At 43.8% G+C, this 22071-nt stretch overlaps 1 protein-coding gene across 1 annotated transcript in view; it reads left to right on the top strand.

Moving 5' to 3' along the window:
- Positions 1-22071, top strand: part of LOC124037759 (breast cancer anti-estrogen resistance protein 3-like) — a 57509-nt gene that overhangs the window by 4850 nt on the left and 30588 nt on the right. Inside the window, 2 exon segments of the mRNA XM_046352777.1 lie at positions 5865-6222; positions 19130-19172. Coding sequence (XP_046208733.1) covers positions 5873-6222; positions 19130-19172 — 393 coding nt within the window. The 5' untranslated portion in view covers positions 5865-5872.

The following is a 22071-nucleotide window of genomic DNA, read 5'->3' as shown; positions in this document are numbered from 1 at the left end:
CACCCCCATAGACTGTAATTTGTGTTTGTTCTGTGGTATGATGTTGATGATGATGATGAGTAAGTGGAACGTGCTCAGTGACTGAGCCCACATGATGAGTCTGGACACAGAGCAGGGGAATAAACATCTGTGGTGATTTGAGATCCACGTCAGGACATGTGATCGACATGATATTGGAGGTGTTAAGCAATTTCTGGGAGACTTAAAAAAATATATAGTGGAGTTTTTGATTCTGGATAGCTAACCGTACCAAATCACTCTGTGAAAGCCGGTACTCTGATCTGATCTTTAGTCTCACAATACACCTGGAACACAGTAGGTGGATTAAAAGTGTTTCTGATCCAATTTCACCCTGAAATGCCCTAAATTCGCTTGAGATTCAAACCTGTTGTTAACCATGGTTATTTCCCAGTATAAGTAGCTGCATTTTTGTCTACACTACTGGCATTCTATCATCTCCTTGATGCTGCTATGCTGAGTAAGGAGACATAGAACAGAGAGAAGGGAGATCTTCGCATACGTCAATTGCAGGACTATGTTGTACTACTATTTTAATTGCATTTGCATGATAGGAATGAGTGTGTCTGTGTATTTGGAAGTGTGCTGTCATCACAGGGCAGATTATGGTACTCTCCCGTCAGTCAGTCAGTCAGTCAGTCAGTCAGTCAGTCAGTCAGTCAGTCAGTCAGTCAGTCAGTCAGTCAGTCAGTCAGTCAGTCAGTCAGTCAGTCAGTCAGTCAGTCAGTCAGTCAGTCAGTCAGTCAGTCAGTCAGTCAGTCAGTCAGTCAGTCAGTCAGTCAGTCAGTCAGTCAGTCAGTCAGTCAGTCAGTCAGTCAGTCAGTCAGTCAGTCAGTCAGTCAGTCAGTCAGTCAGTCAGTCAGTCAGTCAGTCAGTCAGTCAGTCAGTCAGTCAGTCAGTCAGTCAGTCAGTCAGTCAGTCAGTCAGTCAGTCAGTCAGTCAGTCAGTCAGTCAGTCAGTCAGTCAGTCAGTCAGTCAGTCAGTCAGTCAGTCAGTCAGTCAGTCAGTCAGTCAGTCAGTCAGTCAGTCAGTCAGTCAGTCAGTCAGTCAGTCAGTCAGTCAGTCAGTCAGTCAGTCAGTCAGTCAGTCAGTCAGTCAGTCAGTCAGTCAGTCAGTCAGTCAGTCAGTCAGTCAGTCAGTCAGTCAGTCAGTCAGTCAGTCAGTCAGTCAGTCAGTCAGTCAGTCAGTCAGTCAGTCAGTCAGTCAGTCAGTCAGTCAGTCAGTCAGTCAGTCAGTCAGTCAGTCAGTCAGTCAGTCAGTCAGTCAGTCAGTCAGTCAGTCAGTCAGTCAGTCAGTCAGTCAGTCAGTCAGTCAGTCAGTCAGTCAGTCAGTCAGTCAGTCAGTCAGTCAGTCAGTCAGTCAGTCAGTCAGTCAGTCAGTCAGTCAGTCAGTCAGTCAGCAGTACCCGTGATGGTGGGGAATTCCTCCCATGCTACAGAGTAGTCCTCCCTTCTGCTGCCCTCCTGGCACTCAGCCAGTGGGTTAAACAGCGAAGCATCTCCCCATAGAAGAACATATCTAGTTGCACTGCAATCCCTGTGGGGAGGATGAACCGTTTTAGGGATGTGAAGCAGGGCCTTAATCTCCCCCTCTCAGTTAGAGACAGGTCACAGAGTTAATACCAGACCTAAACACTGACACCAGCACTGGCTCAGATTACATTTCACACAGCAGAGAGAGGACAAAGGCTCTGAAAGCAGCACCAGGCCTTGTGTGTGTGTGTGCGTGTGCGTGTGCGTGTGTGTGTGTGTGTGTGTGTGTGTGTGTGTGTTGGGGTCACGGTGACCGTGTGTGTATGTGTGTTGAATAGCGCTAGTTAATAGGGTCAGTGCGTGGTCACATTCAGCTGTTGTCTGGGTCAGTGGATTCTCCACCTCTCCTTGTCCCCATCCTCCCCAAGGGGGTGTTTCTGTAGGACTGCTGCTCCATCAACCCACCGCCCATTGTTTTACACGCATTCTGCACTACTCTGCTTTTTTAATCACACAAAGGTTCACATCCATACATGAATGTGTAAAGCAAATCCTGATTAAAAAACCAGTAACATTTCAAGCTGGTCAAGCTGGTGATGCTGGTGACCATGCCGATCTATGCTGGTCCACAATAGTCTAACTGGTCAAGCTGGCCTGGCAAAACCATGCCCATCATTATCATATTTCCCAGAATTCTCTACTGCAGTTAGATTTTTTTGAATGGTTTGTTTCAATTTTTTTGTGTTTTTGCATGTACATTGATTGATTAATAAATCTTATGCTACACAACGATAAATAACATACATGTTTATAAACTAATCCAATCTGTTAGTTGGACTTATTGTACCTGTTACTGAAATGGTTGTTCCAGTTTAGATGGTCTAATTATTAATCTTTCTAACCCAGGCAGTAATTATGAATACAGATTGTGGGTGAATAAAAGTTACAATTGTTATATATCCCCCATTCTGTCTGGATTCCAACAGGAATTAAAAATCCATTTGCAAGCCAGCCTGATGTGACTTGCAGGCCTGATGTGGCTACTGCATTAGGGGGAAACTAGAACCTGAAAAGTAAGGCCTTATCGTACATGTAATGTTCTGTCTTAAATAATGAAGCACTTTGATGCTGGTTTTGCTGTTGACCAGCATACCAGAATAGACTGGTCACCAGCATACCATGCCGGTCACTGGTTACCAGCAAAAACACAGTGAAGGCGCCAGCAAAAACACAGTGAAGGCACCAGCAAAAACACAGTGAAGGCACCAGCAAAAACACAGTGAAGGCACCAGCAAAAACACAGTGAAGGCACCAGCAAAAACACAGTGAAGGCACCAGCAAAAACACAGTGAAGGCACCAGCAAAAACACAGTGAAGGCACCAGCAAAAACACAGTGAAGGCACCAGCAAAAACACCAGCAAAAACACAACAAAAAACACCAGCAAAACACAGTGAAGGCTGGTCACCAGCAATAACACAGTGAAGGCTGGTCACCAGCAAAAACACAGTGAAGGCAAAATCAAATCAATCAAATTTTATTTGTCACATACACATGGTTAGCAGATGTTAATGCGAGTGTAGCGAAATGCTTGTGCTTCTAGTTCCGACAATGCAGTGATAACCAACAAGTAATCTAACTAACAATTCCAAAACTACAGTCTTATACACAGTGTAAGGGGATAAGGAATATGTACATAAGGATATATGAATGAGTGATGGTACAGAGCAGCATACAGTAGATGGTATCGAGTACAGTATATACATATGAGATGAGTGTGTAGACAAAGTAAACAAAGTGGCATAGTTAAAGTGGCTAGTGATACATGTGTTACATAAGGATGCAGTCGATGTTGTAGAGTACAGTATATACATATGTATATGAGATGAATAATGTAGGGTAAGTAACATTATATAAGGTAGCATTGTTTAAAGTGGCTAGTGATATATTTACATCATTTCCCATCAATTCCCATTATTAAAATGGCTGGAGTTGGGTCAGTGTCAATGACAGTGTGTTGGCAGCAGCCACTCAATGTTTGTGGTGGCTATTTAACAGTCTGATGGCCTTGAGATAGAAGCTGTTTTTCAGTCTCTCGGTCCCAGCTTTGATGCACCTGTACTGACCTCGCCTTCTGGATGATAGCGGGGTGAACAGGCAGTGGTTCGGGTGGTTGATGTCCTTGATGATCTTTATGGCCTTCCTGTAACAACGGGTGGTGTAGGTGTCCTGGAGGGCAGGTAGTTTGCCCCCGGTGATGCGTTGTGCAGTCCTCACTACCCTCTGGAGAGCCTTACGGTTGAGGGCGGAGCAATTGCCGTACCAGGCGGTGATACAGCCCGCCAGGATGCTCTCGATTGTGCATCTGTAGAAGTTTGTGAGTGCTTTTGGTGACAAGCCGAATTTCTTCAGCCTCCTGAGGTTGAATAGGCGCTGCTGCGCCTTCTTCACGACGCTGTCAGTGTGAGTGGACCAATTCAGTTTGTCTGTGATGTGTATGCCGAGGAACTTAAAACTAGCTACCCTCTCCACTACTGTTCCATCGATGTGGATAGGGGGTGTTCCCTCTGCTGTTTCCTGAAGTCCACAATCATCTCCTTAGTTTTGTTGACGTTGAGTGTGAGGTTATTTTCCTGACACCACACTCCAAGGGCCCTCACCTCCTCCCTGTAGGCCGTCTCGTCGTTGTTGGTAATCAAGCCTACCACTGTTGTGTCGTCCGCAAACTTGATGATTGAGTTGGAGGCGTGCGTGGCCACGCAGTCGTGGGTGAACAGGGAGTACAGGAGAGGGCTCAGAACGCACCCTTGTGGGGCCCCCGTGTTGAGGATCAGCGGGGAGGAGATGTTGTTGCCTACCCTCACCACCTGGGGGCGGCCCGTCAGGAAGTCCAGTACCCAGTTGCACAGGGCGGGGTCGAGACCCAGGGTCTCGAGCTTGATGACGAGCTTGGAGGGTACTATGGTGTTGAATGCCGAGCTGTAGTCAGGCACCAGCAAAAACACAGTGAAGACACCAGCAAAAACACAGTGAAGGCTGGTCACCAGCAAAAACACAGTGAAGGCACCAGCAAAAACACAGTGAAGACACCAGCAAAAACACAGTGAAGGCTGGTCACCAGCAAAAACACAGTGAAGGCACCAGCAAAAACACAACAAAAACACCAGCAAAAACACAACAAAGACCCCAGCAAAACACAGTGAAGTCTGGTCACCAGCAAAAACACAGTGAAGGCGCCAGCAAAAACACAGCGAAGACAGCAGCAAAAACACAGCGAAGACCGCAGCAAAAACACAGCGAAGACAGCAGCAAAAACACAGTGAAGGATGGTCACCAGCAAAAATACAGTGAAGGATGGTAACCAGTCTTGTCTAGGTTGTTTTTAAAGAAACGATCAAAGTGCCAGGCGATCTTAACCAAAGCTTTTCTTTATCTTCCTCACCACACAATTGCATTTGAATGAAGAGCGCAGGCGTTTATCCTCAGTTGACCCCTTACAGTATGATAATCAAACAACCTAAATTACAGCTAAACCCTGAGATGATTGACATACCATTTTGTTTTACACTCACTCAACCTTCACATGCCACGTCAAGTTTAGGAAATGAAACGGGTTATGAATAATCCTGTGCTGCTGCTCTTTGAGGAGCAGGTGAGGAAACAGCGGCCGCAACAACAAGTGACGTCATCCCCTCTCTGCTGAGGAGGGCATTTGGTTTCTCTGCTTGTTAAGCATGTTAAGGAGTTGGCTGGAGGCAACGGATAAAAGCAGAAAGCTGAGCAGAAAAGCTTCTCGGCTTAGAAAGAAGTCTTTATTTCATTGTCCAATTAGAGGCGTAGTGGTCCAAACTGAGGTAAACATGTTTTTGGAGAAGACCGAGAACAAGAGATCCCTATCTGCTGTTGTGTTGTCAGAGTCAGACTGGCTGGTGGTTCACTGATAGCCTGGAGTTGTGTCTCCATGCTCCTTGCTGTTCCTCTCTCTCTGGGTGGTTGTATGGAGAGGGAGGGATCATCAGTTGAACTATGACTTGGATAAATGAAGGATGGTGGTCTCTGTGCCATTGGCATCATTTCAATGTACTTACGTACATAACATGATCTTAACATAACCAGTAGCAAAGCCATTGTCACTGTGCTGTACTATACTGACAGCTTAAGAGGAAAGGCACGCACGTAAATGTTGCCACCCATCTTGTGCATCAGCAGCACCTGTTTACTGTCCCAGACACCATGTCTCTGTGATATTGTCACAACAAGGAGAAAACACAGTCATCTGGGATAACCAGCCTTATATAATCTCTAGGTGGAAGTAGGTCCTCAGTCCACTCTTCCTGCCATCTGTTCTGATGTGTGTCTCTTTCTTTCCTCTCAGAGCTGAGGATGATGGCGGAGGGGAAGTTTGCCAGTCTGCCCAGGAATATGCACATGGGCGTGGGCAGCAGGCAGTGTCCCCTGGCCTCCTCCATGGACCTGCTGACCTCCAGGCCTGCAGTACCAGAGCTGCCCCCAGCCGGATACCACAGTGTCTCCATCCATGGCACTCTGCCTAGGAGGAAGAAAGGGTCCCCAGCCCCTGCCCAGGGCCCTGCCCGCTCCTGGGACATGTACAGCCACATGGGAACCCTTCCCCACCCGGCCCGCACCCGCCTGCCCTCCTCGCCACTCATTCACAACATCATAGAGGAACACCAGCCTTACCATACAGGGAGGGAAGGCCACTCTGCATACAGGTACAGCCACACATCCTTTAATGCTCCAGTGCTGTGCTTTATATTTAGGACTAGTTTACCTTGGCAGCAGCTAATAGGAGTCCTAATAAATACTAAATACTACATTTCCCTTTGTTCATATCACGCAATCTAAAAGAAAGAGTTGTTTTGTAAAATAAGACACTTAGGGGTCGCTCTTCAAAGCTACTTGAGTACTGTGCTGCTATCACCCCCCTGACTGACTGAGACTACTTCACTCTGAAATAGTGCCCCAGCTCAAGCGTCTGTCATGGTAAGCAGGTCAGCTGAGATCTAATCCGTGAGCAGCACATGTTAGCTTCTCTGCTACTGTCTGTCATATCCCTCAGGCACTGTTGAGTCACTGCATTGCAGCTTCACTCTGGCCCCCTCTAGATGTTATCCGGGGCTTGGGCCTTCCTTCTCCCCACAGCACCTTGCACTCACTACTGAAACACAACAGTGTCAGACTGCTGATAGGGCTAGCTTGATCTCAGATAACACAGAAAGTGAAGGTAGAAGTTCCACAGCATCAATTCATGTGATTAGCCCAGAAAGCTGTGGGCAGAGACATAATAAAACATACACACATCTCACAGAGATGGAGTGACGAGAAGGCTTCTGTTTAGGGTGATATAAACCACCCAACACAACAACAAAGCTTGTCTCTAGTTGAGAGATATAGGCCCAGACAGCCCTGGCTGTGAGTTAGATCCTGTGTGGCAGAGTCTCAAAGTGGCACTCCAGTCTCCTTTTCACCTCATTTAACACCTGATTTACTTAACAAAAGGCACATCTCAATAGGTTGTCCAGGCAAATCATTACATAGCACAAGTGGGGGGGGGGGGGGCTTTCATCTTTTGTTCTCTATTGCTCCTTTAATGTTCCTTAAGCAACAGGGAGTCCAATGACATCATGGATTCCCATCAGACCAACTCATTGAATGCCCTACTCCTTGAAGTATGCAGTTGTGTAAAAAAAATATATATACATATTTTGCTCAAACATTGTTTTTAACCCTTTAGTGTGTGAAAGTAACTGTATTTACACTTGAGATGTCGCTTTTTAACAGTAAAACTTTTTTTTGAAACCACTGAAGGATGTCTTTATGTGACACTGTAGACCAGAGCAACCCAGCAGCGCGGGACAGAATGAAACACAGCCCCCCTCTTTAGACACACTCTGAGCAGGCAGATAGAATATGTCTGGGCCTGGGGGGACGAAGTGGGTCGGGGTGCGAGGGGGGTGTTAATTACAACTGAAAAGGCTGCGTCCATCCCTTGACATTTGAAGGTTATCTAATATTGGTCTAGTATTTCATCCCCATAAAGCTGGTGAGGTTAGTGAAGGTAAAATCTAGACAAAAGGGAAAGAGAATACATTAGCCACTGGTTTCCATAACAACCTCCATTCTGGCACTATGGGATACACAGTGGAGGTGAAGAGGAGCAACAAGGGTAGAGGACTGTCTGGCGCAGAAAAGCGAGGGAAGGAGGGAGAGAGAGAAGGAGGGAGAGATGGTGAGAGAGGGAGGCAGAGGAGGGTTAGAGAGGTACTGAAGAGAGCCCTGAGGTGTAGTGTCTTCTTCAGAACATTGCACGTCCTAATATTTATATATTTATTTTACGTTTAGGTTTGTCTGTATTGTTGTGAATTGTTAGACACTACTGCACTGTTGGAGTTAGGGACACAAGCATTTCTCTACACTCACAATAACATCTGCCTAATATGTGTATGTGACCAATAACATTTGATTTGAACAGGGGATCCTGTGGCATTAAGTACACACACTACAGCTGGACTCTGGGCTATCCGATTGTGGCTGCTGCTGTAACTCTAGACACTGATGTGGGGACATGGATGAAGGCTAACAGAACACTAGAAAAGCTTTAGTTCTTAGGGACCCATTCTGCCTGCACTGTGCTGCCTGCTACAGGACAGGACTGCAGCCCCATTGTGTCTATCTTAAGGCCACTGGTTGACTGGTTGTGGCTGGCTAGAGGGGGAGATTTCAGGATTACTCAAAGGTCTTTGTCCTGTTTTGTTCTGAAAAGATAGGTCCGTCCTTAACTTCAGATGGGAGGTTATGCCACTCTATCATCTCTTTTCATGGAGATTACATGAGTGGATGACTTCATTTCTGCTCACTGACTGAACTACTTGGCTAATTGTTGTTCCATGGATATTGTACATGTTTTAAATAAACCTATGTTTCTCTGTGCTGACCTGTTAGTCTCCCTGACTGTCTGTTGACCCTTGCCCCAGACAGTGCTCCATCCTTCAGTGACACGCTACTTAATCAGTGTTTATTCTGTATCGATGACACTATCTGGATTGATCCACAAAGGGAGACATTTTTCAGGTGACCCCTGACCTCAGTCTGTCGGTGTGCGTATGTATAAGCCAGATAGCCCCTATAACCCAGGGCTCACTCACTCTGCTCCAGGGAGAGATAGACAGTTCTGGCTGCGGTGTGCCTGCAAATCCTTTACGAGTTGGTCTCAGGTTGAGCTGGAGAGGAGATTTACAGCCTCGTAGAGGAGATGAAAGGGCTGATTAAAGTTGGAGCTGGCCGTGAGCTCAGAATCTAGACTGACCTGAGCTTCTCTGTTTGTTCCGTTGAGAAATGGGCTGCTGCTGAGTTTGGGCCAGACCCCTGTATGGTAACAGGCAAGGCTGGAGAATGGGGAACAGTGGTGACGGTTGAAAGAGTGTTTTTTCCAGATATCTGACTGCCAGGGTCAGTTCGGAATAAACCACTCTGATCCAAAACAAGAACACGGAGCTGCAGCTGCAGTATGTACAGTACATTGATAGGACCATGTGGGTAGGCGAATAGACATCACACACACCACATTCTTTCAAGGAACGTATTGTTGTTTTTCCGGCCATGCCAAGGCTATCCTCGGGATCACAACAGAGATATATCATGATGCCAGGCCCAGATGTTTCCAAGGACGCTGTGCGCTAACCCGAATCCGGGAAAAATATGCTATTGTTATGATCAAATCTGGCTGTGGTTGGTTAGGCACAGTGAACCTTCAATTCCAGTATCAAACACAGCCACAGAACAAACATTTACTGTACACCATCATTTGTATTGATTGGCTGTCAGTGTGTTTGTACTTCTGTTTATAATGTTCACCCAGCCCAGACCATCAGGTGCTGGTTCTGCTTTTGGAAGGCTGCTGCTACTTGTCATTCTCCCCAGCTGAACCAGCCAGCAGGAGGCTGAGGGACAGAACATGTTCTATCTGAGGGGACGCAAACCTGCTGCTACTTGTCCTTCTCCCCAGCTGAACCAGCCAGCAGGAGGCTGAGGGACAGAACATGTTCTATCTGAGGGGACACAAACCTGCTGCTACTTGTCCTTCTCCCCAGCTGAACCAGCCAGCAGGAGGCTGAGGGACAGAACATGTTCTATCTGGGGGGACACAAACCTGCTGCTACTTGTCCTTCTCCCCAGCTGAACCAGCCAGCAGGAGGCTGAGGGACAGAACATGTTCTATCTGGGGGACACAAACCTGCTGCTACTTGTCCTTCTCCCCAGCTGAACCAGCCAGCAGGAGGCTGAGGGACAGAACATGTTCTATCTGAGGGGACACAAACCTGCTGCTACTTGTCCTTCTCCCCAGCTGAACCAGCCAGCAGGAGGCTGAGGGACAGAACATGTTCTATCTGAGGGGACACAAACCTGCTGCTACTTGTCCTTCTCCCCAGCTGAACCAGCCAGCAGGAGGCTGAGGGACAGAACATGTTCTATCTGGGGGGACACACACCTGCTGCTACCCTGTAAAATAAAGAGATTTATCCGACTCACCCTGGGCCAATCATTCACACCCCTTCACCTCCCCCAGTTTCTCCTGTATTAACTATTCCATGGCCAGATGGTCACTCAGTGTGAGTAGTATATGTATGCATTTATTCATGAAAATGACTTCAATAAGATGACTTGATTGAAGTTATTTTGTGCCCCGTAGAGTGCTGATTCACTGTACTATACGTGTAAAAGTTGAGGGATTTGCCAATAGAGTCACACTGCCCCTTGAGTCAGTAATGTGCATGTGCCTTAGGCGTCCAGAACAACCTTTGACTCCTCTGTAGGGCTGAGGGAGTGTTGCATGTCAAGTGCCCCTCTCTCTGTCAGTCAGTCAGAGAAGGGGAGGTTGTGTGCGGGAAATCCAATTATAGCCAGGTCGTCTGTGTGTGACCTGGCCTGTCCTTGTCTTGACTGAGATCCATTTGAACTAGAGGTTTGAGGAAAGTCCGTGGTTTTGTAGGGTACACATTTTCTCTCTGCGAAACGATGCAGCGGTGGTTTGGCTGACACTCAACCGCTCAGAGGGAGAGGCTCTTTGGCTGGCCTGCGGCCTCGCTCATCCTCTTTCTGTGAAAAATAATAAAATCTCCACTATGCCTCCCAACATCTCTGTTCTCTAGCCTCTCAGACCCAAGAGGTTGGGGATATACTGTATGTCCTGAAAGATACCAACGCGCAGTGAACAGTATGATATCACCGTACTGTGAACTGTATGATACCACCTCACTGTGAACTGTATGATATCACCACACTGTAAACTGTATGATACCACCTCACTGTGAACTGTATGATACCACCACACTGTGAACTGTATGATACCACCTCACTGTGAACTGTATGATACCACCACACTGTGAACTGTATGATACCACCACACTGTGAACTGTATGATATCACCACACTGTGAACTGTATGATGCCACCACACTGTGAACTGTATGATACCAACTCACTGTGAACTGTATGATACCACCACACTGTGAACTGTATGATATCACCACACTGTGAACAGTATGATATCACCGTACTGTGAACTGTATGATACCACCACACTGTGAACTGTATGATATCACCACACTGTGAACTGTATGATATCACCTCACTGTGAACTGTATGATATCACCACACTGTGAACTGTATGATACCACCTCACTGTGAACTGTATGATATCACCATACTGTGAACTGTATGATATCACCACACTGTGAACTGTATGATATCACCACACTGTTAACTGTATGATATCACCGTACTGTGAACTGTATGATACCACCACACTGTAAACTGTATGATACCACCTCACTGTGAACTGTATGATACCACCTCACTGTGAACTGTATGATACCACCACACTGTGAACTGTATGATATCACCACACTGTGAACAGTATGATACCACCTCACTGTGAACTGTATGATATCACCACACTGTTAACTGATTGGGATGTTACCTAACACTGTAGCTGTAGTTGTTGAGTAACAAGGCCAGCTCTTTATTCGGAGGGAGTGACTTCAGAGCTGAACCAGCCAGCGCAGCAGCCTGCCTGTGTTGTGTTGTGTTCCTCTGAGGTGGTGTGACATACAACCACCCACTCACCCTGCTGAAAGAAAAGCCAGGTTATTGTGTGGGATGACATGAAAGAATATGCAGAGGAGAGAAAGTTCAGTTCTCCAAGTTCAGTGAGTAGATGAGACGCGGTCGTACAGAAGCTAAATGGAGAAAGAGCTGAGAGGAGCTGTTTAAGAGCTAGTGGCCGACGCTGAACTCCTCAGGATGCAGCAAACATCCTCTTTCCAGTTGACTTTATTCGCCACCGTATTTCCTGCTGCATTCACGCCCTGTTCAGGACATTAGGGAGAAAAGGAAAGACCAAGGGCCATCAAAGTAGTTTGGTGAGTTACTTTTAGATTGTAATCTTACTGTAAATTCTTTGGTTCGGATACCTGTTCGCTTAGCCAACATTTTGTATGGAATAAGGGGCAGCATTCCACTGTTTTCTATTCCACAGAGGCTCTTCTTAAAACACTTTTTTGAACACGTATTTATTAGTTCCAAATCATCAATTACAGAAATACATGGATTTCTTTATTTCCACACATACCCCACCAACCCAAAGAGACAAAAGCATAACAACCAAACATTCACAGACACATTTCTACTAATAAAAATACATAAAAAGTATTATATTCAGTCGTAGATAATGCAGATTACGCTTCGACTATAGCCAATATTCACCTAATATTCACCTTCCAATTCTTCTAAAATATCACTGGTTTGCAAAAAGTCACAAAACAGATCCCAAATATCATGAAACTCTGGGGCTTTCTTTTTCACTATATAACTACATTTTTCAAGAGCCAGGATTGGCATGAATTATTTTAACCAATGACCAAGTGAGGGTGAACTGACATACTTTCAGTGCAGAGCAATTGAAAGTCTAGCTTGTAATAGACAGAGATCAACCATTTTCTTCTCTTTCCTATGTAAAGAGAAATTCCCTGGGTAAAGATTTAGGATGCAAAGTTTAGGGATTAATGGTATTGGGGTAGAGGTAATCTCAGAGATATAGTGCAGTACTGAGCTCCAAAACTTTTGTATTTCAGCACATTCCCACAGGCAACGATACAAGGTGCCTACTAAATGCATGTCACATTTAACACAGGTCTGGGATATTAGGGTCAAATATGTGGAGCTTAACAGGTGATATATGTTCTCATTATCAAATTGTATTGCAACAATCTGAGGCAGGTGTTTATTGTCTGTATCTGAACTCTAGAGCATATCCTACCCCTGTCCTCTGCTGAAATATCTTCCTGCATATCTTGTATCCACTGAAGTCTCTTACTATCAGAGTTTATGAGTATCTACCATTTTCCCATATAATGACTCTCCCATAACACACTAACAGAGAGAGTTTCTAAAGTGGTCAAAGGACGTTGTAGGGAAGATTGTTTTAGACTGGAAAAAATACATCTTCTCAATTGTAAGTATTTGGAAAAAGGCTTTTGTGGTAAGCTAAATCTTTCATTTATTTCTTCAAACAACATGAGCCCTTTTTAATTGAATAAATCCATTACTTTAACAATACCATTTCTTGGCCATTCTTTAAACCCCAAGTCATTTTTATTAGGTGTGAAATTGTCATTGCCCCAAATTGGTGTAAAACTGGATAATACAGGGGATTCGCCCAGATATTGCTGTACTTCAGGCCACATAGTTAGGATGTTTTTAACAAAGGGATTAGTAGTATTCTTCTTTAGCTTCTTAAAGGGAGCAGAGTACAAATATCCATACAGAGTTAAGCCTTTTGTGGACAGCATTTCAGTCTGCAGCCTGGGTAAGTATGGTTTCTTGGAGAACCAAAACATTGCAGCCCTAAGTTGTGCAGACCAGTAATACCACTGTAGGTGTGGAAGTTGCAACCCCCCTCTGTCATAGGGCAAATAAAGAAGAGGAAGTCTAAGCCTTGGTTTTCTGTTGCTTCAGATCAAATTTGAGATTATCTTTCTGATCTTTGTGAAAAAATAAAGGTGGTGGAGCCAGAGGAATTGATTGAAATAAAGAAAGACATTTGGACAGAATATTTATCTTAAATATTTAGTTGACCAATAATAGATATAGGCAATGTTGTCAATCAGTTGATGGATTCTGTTACACTCGTTACCATGGGTTCATAATTTGTTGAAGTCAAGGAGCCAATTTCTGGTGTGATTTTAATGCCAATATATGTGAACCCTTGTTCTGTATTCACAAATGGATGCTGTACAACTGGATCCAGTCTCTCTTGCTTGTTGAGGAAAAGGATAGAAGAGGTTTAAAGTTGTATTAACTTTAAATCCAGAAACCTGACCAAAGTTATGAATTATATTGGAGAGTGAAGAGACAGATTTCTTTAGATCTGTTAAGAATAAGAGGGTATCATTGGCATACATGTTCAGAATCCAATGTTTTAATTCCACTAATTGACGGGTGGGACCTTACTGCAATGACAAAGGGTTCTATAGCTAAAATAAAGAGTATTGGACTGGCCGGACATCCTTGTCTCGAAACCCAAAAAGGCATAAAAGGTTGTGAAATCAAGTTGTTAGTGGCAACTTCTGCAGTGGGGTCGGTATATAATATCTGAATCCATTTACGGAAGTAGTTCCCAAACCCAACTCTCTTAATTAAGCACTTCAAATAAACAAGACCACTCAACTCTATCGAATTCCTTCTCTGCATCATGTGAGAGTGTGACGGTATCAGGGGACCCTTCGCATGTGCACTATGTTTAGTACTCTCCTCACATTGTGAAAACCTTGACGGTTTTTCACAAAGTCATTTTGGTCTTTGTGTGTTCGAAATGGGAGCACTCTATCCAATCTCCTGGCTAAAGCTTTAGCAATCATTTTTGAGTCAGAGTTTCTCAGTTTCACATTTTTGTTGGGGATTTATCAGGCTTCTGTATGAGAGTGATTAAAGCACTCCTTAGAGAGAGGTGGAAACAACCTTGCTGAGAGGATTCAGCATGCATATCCAAAAGTGGATCTGGATGTTTGTCCTTAAATATCTACTAGGAGAATCATCTGGAGCTGCCACTTTACCTCCCTTCATATTAGAAATAGCATCAGATATTTCGACACCATTCAATTCCTTTCCAGATCCAATTTTGTGTCTTCTGAAATAGAGGGAAAATCAAGACCATGCAAAAATGATGTCTGATTAGTTAAGTTAAGATTCAGAGTTGTAACGTGTGTTGTAGTAGGAAGCAAATGTTTGGTTTATTTCTACAGGATCCATTGATAATTGTCCTTGGAAATTAGGAATTCAATTAATGGCTTAATGCACCAGGCCAGCAATTCGCCACGTTTTTCACCTTGATCATAGAAGGACTGTTTCAGCTTCGTTAGGCTGTTTGCAGCCTTTGAGTTGGAAAGTTCTTCATACTGAGCTTTAAGAGTAAATAATTATTTGTTTACTTCTAGTGAGGTATCCAAAAAAGCTTCCCTCTCCAATTCTCTGATTTTGCTGTCCATCGCTATCATTTTCAGATGTAATTTATTTGATTTGAAACTGGTAAAACTTATCATTTGCCCCCTAATATAGGCTTTGAAAGCCTCCCGTCTGGTACTCACTGACGTTTGGTCAGTGTTCAATGTAAAATGTACATCTATATGGACTCCAACATAATGTAAGAAGTCTTGGTCCTGTAAACATCTGGGATGCAAACGCCATCGAGAGGATCCTTTTACTAGTTTTGTATCCCTATAGAATAATGACACAGGAGAATGGTCACTCAAAACAATACTATTATATCCACGTCCTGTTACATTGGGAAGCAATGAGCAATAAACTAAAACGTAGTCTATACTACTTTTAACATGAAGACTCCCTTTTACTCAGGTTCTGAGTCCTCCAAGGTTAATTAAAATAGATTTCAGTCCGTAATGAAATGCTGTAATGTCTTTCGACTCTGCGAGTGGGAAGTGTCTAAACCAGAGGAGCAAGAGTGCAATTAAAACCCCCTGCTATTATGACTTTATCAGGAAGGGAGGCTATCAATAGAAATACATTCCTAACGAATTTGGGAATAGCATCATTAGGACCATCAACATTAACCAGATTAATATGCCCATTCAAAAGAGTTCCCTGTTCAAAATCTATCTAACTGCTGTATCAGTTATAATATTCTCCACTAGAAACAGAACGACTTTGTGAATTAAAACCATAACACCACGAGAATGAGAGGAGAAACAGGATGCTTTTACTTGCCCTCGCCATCTCCTGCGTACTTTTAAGTAGCTCGTCCTTCAACACGTGAGTTTCTTGTAGGAACATAATAGATGAATGAAGTTGTTTAAGCCCAGTAATAACCTGTTTAAAGCTTGGATAGTTTACAAACTCTACAGACATTCCCCAATGTAAAATTAAGGTTGACATTTGAAGTAATTTAACCGAAGATGTAAACATGGAATAAGCTATAGCATAAAGGCATATCTAAAATATGTTTAGTAACTACACGGACTGCATGAATATTTTACAGTGAGAAAAATATGGAAAGATCTGTTGGAACAAACAAACATGAATCTATCCTAACAGTAAAACACTGAACACCATTGCCTTGTCTCCCTAACCGAGACACCCATCGCTTCCTCTCCAACCTCCCCCTAACCGTAGAGTGTAGCCTGGAGGACGACTGATCCATTAAAGGGAGCAGTCCAACCTAAGCGACCCTAAATAAAACAGTGTCTCCTACCGTCTCTCTGCCATTACTTCTCACGAACGAAACAAAAGGCCCATCTTGCAAGATGTTATGTGAAATATCACAACAAAACACATATCTAGCAAGATGATATGTGAAATACTGTATCACAGTATTTAACTGTATCACTGTATCACATAGTATTCGTTTGAAAAGTAGCAAACAATAGCTCCACCTAAAACAGTGATGTTAGTCAGTGAAGCCTGGCTAACGCTAACGTTAAAGTATGTACAGTCCAAAATAGCTAGTAGCTACCATGTAACAAAATGGCCCATACATATAGCATTAACGTAGTATACCATGATACATTTATAAACCAAAAAAAGTAGCAAAGATCAGAACAGGCTATGTGAGAAACAAATATACCCTTGAATATGTGCTACATTACCCAAAGGCCCTAGCACATGATGTAGAAGTCAGGCTTGCACATGAGTGTCAATCATTTTAGTCCAAGGAAATGATTGAAACTTAAGTCTTCATATAATGTAGTCCCGATGCTTCTCGGTAATGCAGGATGAATGAATAAGGTCCCGATGTGTCCATTGACATGGAGCTAAAGATCTTCATCAGCATTTTGGGGCAGCAGGTAGCCTAGTAGTTAGAGTGTTGGGCCAGTAACCAAAAGGTTGCTAGATTGAATCCCCAAGCTGACAAGGTAAAAACCTGTCGTTCTGCCCCTGAATGAGGCTGTTAACCCACTGTTCCTAGGCCGTCACTGTAAATAAGAATTTGTTCTTAACTGACAAGCCTAGTTAAATAAAGGTTAAAGAAATCATTTGACAGTGTTTTATGTAATCCAATGGAAGAGAATTATCAACATAACATAAATAAACTTAAGCATGACGTCCAATGTTCAATGGACAGCTATCTCGCCTGTTATATTGAAGAAAATGAGCTAAGTGATGAGCACATACAGGCTACAAATAATATAAGAAAACTGAGTGAGCTAGCTCACCATATTATTCACTTAACTGGTATGCTAGCTACAGTACTACAGTAGCAGTTAATAAATGATTTATTGTTAGTTAGCTTGCCAACAGTCACATAATCCAAGCGGGTTTAATTCTCCATAGTCCAGAGTGGTGGTAAACGTCACAGCTACAACATGACTTGGAAGAAGATTTATGTTATATGCCATGGATGAACGCCTCGGTTTGAGAGGGAGATTCAAACTCGTGTGACCAGCCATTGTCGGTCAGATATTCCATTGACAATGTTGAGGGACCTGAGCTGGTCGTTTGACCCTGTCGTAGCCTTTTCCTTTTCGGCGGAGAACCGCAGATAGGTCAGGAAAGAACAAGATCTCTTTGTCCCGTAGATCACCTTGCCCATAGCCCTGGCTTTCCGCATCACTCGGACTTTGTCTTGAAAGTTGAGAAACTTAATGTTAAGGACTCAAGGAGAGGGATGGTTTCTCTGGCCTGTAGGAGCAGGAAGCAGATGGGCTCTTTCAACTCATTGAGGCCGGACAACTTTCCGTACCCTTTGCGCATTGAAAGAGCACATCAGCTTCCAAGGGAGAGAGAGAGAGAAATGCAAGAGAGAGAGCGAGAAATGCCACTGCGTCACCATTTGCCACTTTTTCAAGTAGATTAACAAGTCTCAAATTAGACCTCCTGTGGTGGTTCTCGAGTTTAGTTTTGAAGTAAGGTCCGCCACCTGTTCATCCAACTTTTCGGTCGTTGTTTTGACAGTGACGACAGTATCTTCTACCATGCTAATGTGTTCCTCTGCTTCGTCCAAGTGCGTGAAGTAGGCTTGAAGGTCACGTTTAACCTCACTAATCCCCGTTAGGACACCTTTGTGTTTTGCGGCGAAGTCCGCCCTCATGGCAGAGATTGCTTCCAAAAGCCCTTAGTTCTGGTTCTGGTTGTCTACTTTGCTGGTTGTCATGTCGGACTTGTGGTGTGAGGAGCTTGTAGGGCTGGCTGGGTTAGTAGAGCTGGCTGAATTAGCAGGGCTAACTGGCCTACCCTGGACCACGTTGTCGATGCGAGATGTTCTTCTTGTTTTAGGAGGACTATGTTTTAAGTCGATTCATAATGGATGTAGATACGCCTGAAATTGCCCAAGAAAATTGGTGTTCATGTTACCAGGATTAAAAATAAGAGATCAAAATAAGTTTAGCCGAAATTGGCAGGAGGCTAAAACACATCCTCCCAGTTCAATGCCATAATATGATGTTTGTGTGTTTTCCCTTCACAATCTCTATGGGAAAAGTGGTGAAAGGCTCAAGGAATTCATTCCACCCCTGTAAGGCCTCTGCATCAAGGGTTTGGGTTAAACTACTCTTTAATCACACAAAAAACTGAATATTGGAGAAAAAAGTAGAGTAGAGAGGCAGAACTCAAATAAACAGAATGTTTAGCAGAACCCTGAGGAGGCATCGTCTCATCCTCAGGGATTTGAAATTAACTCCTCTCAGCCTTTTGAACTGATTTCTTCTCAAAATCCATTATGGACGTCTCGAGTTGGTTCTGAGAATTTAGGGAGGACTAGCCCTGCTAATGACAGGGAAAGTTTAAACCCCTTTTTCTCATCTAATGTAACAGAGAAAGGACTCATGCGGGAGTTTCTTACCCCTCTGTGAATTTGCCACTGAGGTCAGAAGAAGGGGACATGTGGCTGTGACTTGTGTGGGGGCTGGTTGGGTAGACAAGTGGGTGGGGGCAGGTGGTGTCTGAGCTTGCCACTCCTGTCAGAGAGGAGGTAGAATCCCAGTCAGCAGCCAGGGTAGTAGCAGCAGCTCTGCAGACACAACACAGCACAGGGAGGGAGTGGATGGGACCAGCAGCAGCCAGTAGAAATGTGTTCACTCAACAGAACCCTGTCTCTGTCTCTGTTCCCCAGGGACCTCAGCAGCAGCATGGATCCCACCATGGAGTATGTCAAGGTAGGAGCCCACTCAACCATTACACATATGGCTGAGACACAGGGCTGAACAGGTGTCACTATTGTTTTGTTATCTCACTTTGTTTTTAAACTGATTCAGAAGCGGTCAGAAATGTTGAGGTTTGATTCATCACTTATCTGAATGGTGTTTTAGTCAGGACTGACAAGACCAGTCATACTGGTTTATGTTTTCTACCAGACAACAAATACTGTAAGGATATAGTTCAGCTTTTTGAAGTTGATATGACACTAATTCCTACAAAACAGTTGAGACTAGTTTTGTTCACGAGGTCAGTGAAATAGGGCAAGAATGCTAGTAGCGCTCAAGGACCTCTGACACAAGATGTTGATCTGACATCAAGGATATGAAGTGTCTTGGTTTATTTTTCCAGTATTTTAAAGAGATACAAATAAAGATTAAGACAGTAAATAGGTACAGTATATATGGAGAAGACATGATGTGTGTACAGTATGTGTGTGTGTGTGTGTGTACATGTGTGTGTTCATGTGTTTGAGTTATAAGGCCTGATGATGTCATGTTTTGTAACACACTATTCTTTTGACAAGAGGTTGAACTTTTTGTTCTCCAGACAGGTTGAGCATTCAGTTCAGAACGTTTCACTGTGTAAAAGTGTCCTCTTCAAGCTTTGTTTCCTGTGTAGACATCATCTAGTATACCCATTGGTTAGAGAGAGAAAGGGGCATTTGTTTGAAAAGGAGTGAAGATCCAGACGTAGCCCTCATAAGCTCTCAAATGTTACCGCAATGCCACAGGAAAACAGTAGGCAGACAGGAGACTGTAATCACTAGTTTTGTTGTGTTTTGTCTCAGAAGGAGCCACGCTGTACTCATCTGTAGCTAAGGAGCTGAGTAACATCTTCAGTGGAGTAACGTCTCTTTGATTAAAAAGTAGCAGAGACCACTTGGGTAGAAAGGAGTGTCTCTTAGATGGAAACAATGTGGAACACACAATGTTGCATTTCCACCAAGAAGAGAGACATTTCTCTTTAGACTTTTTTAAAAATCTAGTGCTCTAAAAGTTTTGTATAGTACATGTTTAAGTAGCTAAGTAACTGATGTTGGCTCTAGCTATAATTCCTCTTTATGTAAGGTTGCTGTGAGCATAAATGATTCTACTCCCTAAGGGGGGAGGCTGTCAAGAAGTCTCAAAAGGAAAAGGACATGGAAATGTGCTCTGTCTAGTACACTAATCTAATTTCTCTCCAGGCTACGAGGCACTTTGTCTCAGAAATAGGTCAACGTATCGACCAAATCATATTCCCCATTACCTTCACCTCTGTCCCTGCTCACTGTGATTGGGCTTGAGTGGTGACTGAGGTTTGTGTGTTCTGATACCACACGCCTGACAACTCTCTCACTCTCTTTCACACACATGCTCGTTCACCCAGTCCTTCCCTTTTTCCCCCTCACCCACTGTCACTAATACCCTGGGCTGCTTGCCTCATACGATAGGATGCTCTCAGGTCAGTGTGAAAAGCAAACATAGTGCTTCTTCACATGCAGGTCAGGAGAGCAAACAGCTCTCATATCAGGTGCCATGGCAGCCTTTCATGAACACACACACAGCTCTGCTACCTGACTAGAGTAGTAGGCAATGTTCCCTATAAGCTGCGCCAGCTCCCCTTGGACAGATGAAATATCAGCCCGAGCAGAGATGCACGAGATTGAACTTCCCTTCACGTTCTAGAGTTTTCCTCTTTAGTTTACACTATCAACGTTTCACGCTACTGTGGGAATTGTGCTTGAATCAATGCAATGTTAGCCACTTTCAATGTAGCATTCGGAAAATAAAACTAACTATGCAAGAGATTTTCTTGTAGGCAGAGCGCAATGGGGTAGGATTCTATTGCATTGACAGGCATGACTCAGGACCGTACTCTACACAGACCAGTGCGCCATAGCCAATCAGTGGTGCAGTAGACCTATATGCAAATAGCCATTGCCATATATGGATCTGTGCCGTTCACTTTGAACTCAATGCGCTTGTTTTGAGATCAAACCAGGGGCTGCATGCAGCCAGCTGTGCACTTTTGTTCATATTCTTTGCTAGTTAGTGAGTTATTAGCCCGGTTATAGATCATTTCTGGTTGCTTCCTACAACAGCAAAACGTTTGTGCATTTCTAGCCGTCTTTAGAAGCAAGTCAGGTAAATAGCTTTTTTTGAATAAGCTAAGTAGCCAATAGGCAGAGGGTAGCATCATTTGTCTGATTCTCCGTAATAATGGTGGAAATAATAATAATGACTTTTATTTTGTAAAGTGGTTTCTTGCATCAAACAACATAACATTTTCAGTCACCACCTCGTCTGAAGGACAAGTGGATAAACAGGGTAATGTCAAGCCCTGCATGTTTCTTTCCAAAGTCTCATGGAATGTTGGCCTTCGTTGAACACCACACATTTGCTGCTACTGTAGTCTGAATGATAGAACAGCTGTTCAAATATTATGGGATGCATTTTCTCCATTTTTTGATGGTAGGCCACTCTGATAGGCCTACATTATGATCAAATAGCCACAGTAGCCTACTTGGCCCCTGTTAAAACTGTAACTTAAAGTGGGTACAGCCTCAGTGTTTACTGTAAACGTATGCCGGAAGTTGCACATTTTCATGTTCAAGTTAGCGTTCAGCAGATCTGAAATTTGCTCAGATGTCAAAACATCGGTAGTAAATCGTCCTAACCGCTACTCAGGGCGCTGGCTCAATATGCCTTAGAAAAGAGAAATTGGCCCAAATCAGAAACTCAGTTCTTCAGTCCATTGTTATCTACCCTTTATGTCAAATATGAATTCTGTCACTACCATCTCCATTCATTCATGCTCATTCAGTCACCTCAACATGTTGGAACAGGCAACCACATGGACCACCTCTTCCCTCATTAC

This window comes from Oncorhynchus gorbuscha, linkage group LG06 (assembly GCF_021184085.1).
Source record: "Oncorhynchus gorbuscha isolate QuinsamMale2020 ecotype Even-year linkage group LG06, OgorEven_v1.0, whole genome shotgun sequence".
NCBI lineage: Eukaryota > Metazoa > Chordata > Actinopteri > Salmoniformes > Salmonidae > Oncorhynchus > Oncorhynchus gorbuscha.
Note: the sequence above shows the minus strand (reverse complement) of the source record. Positions and strands in the feature narration are given on the sequence as shown.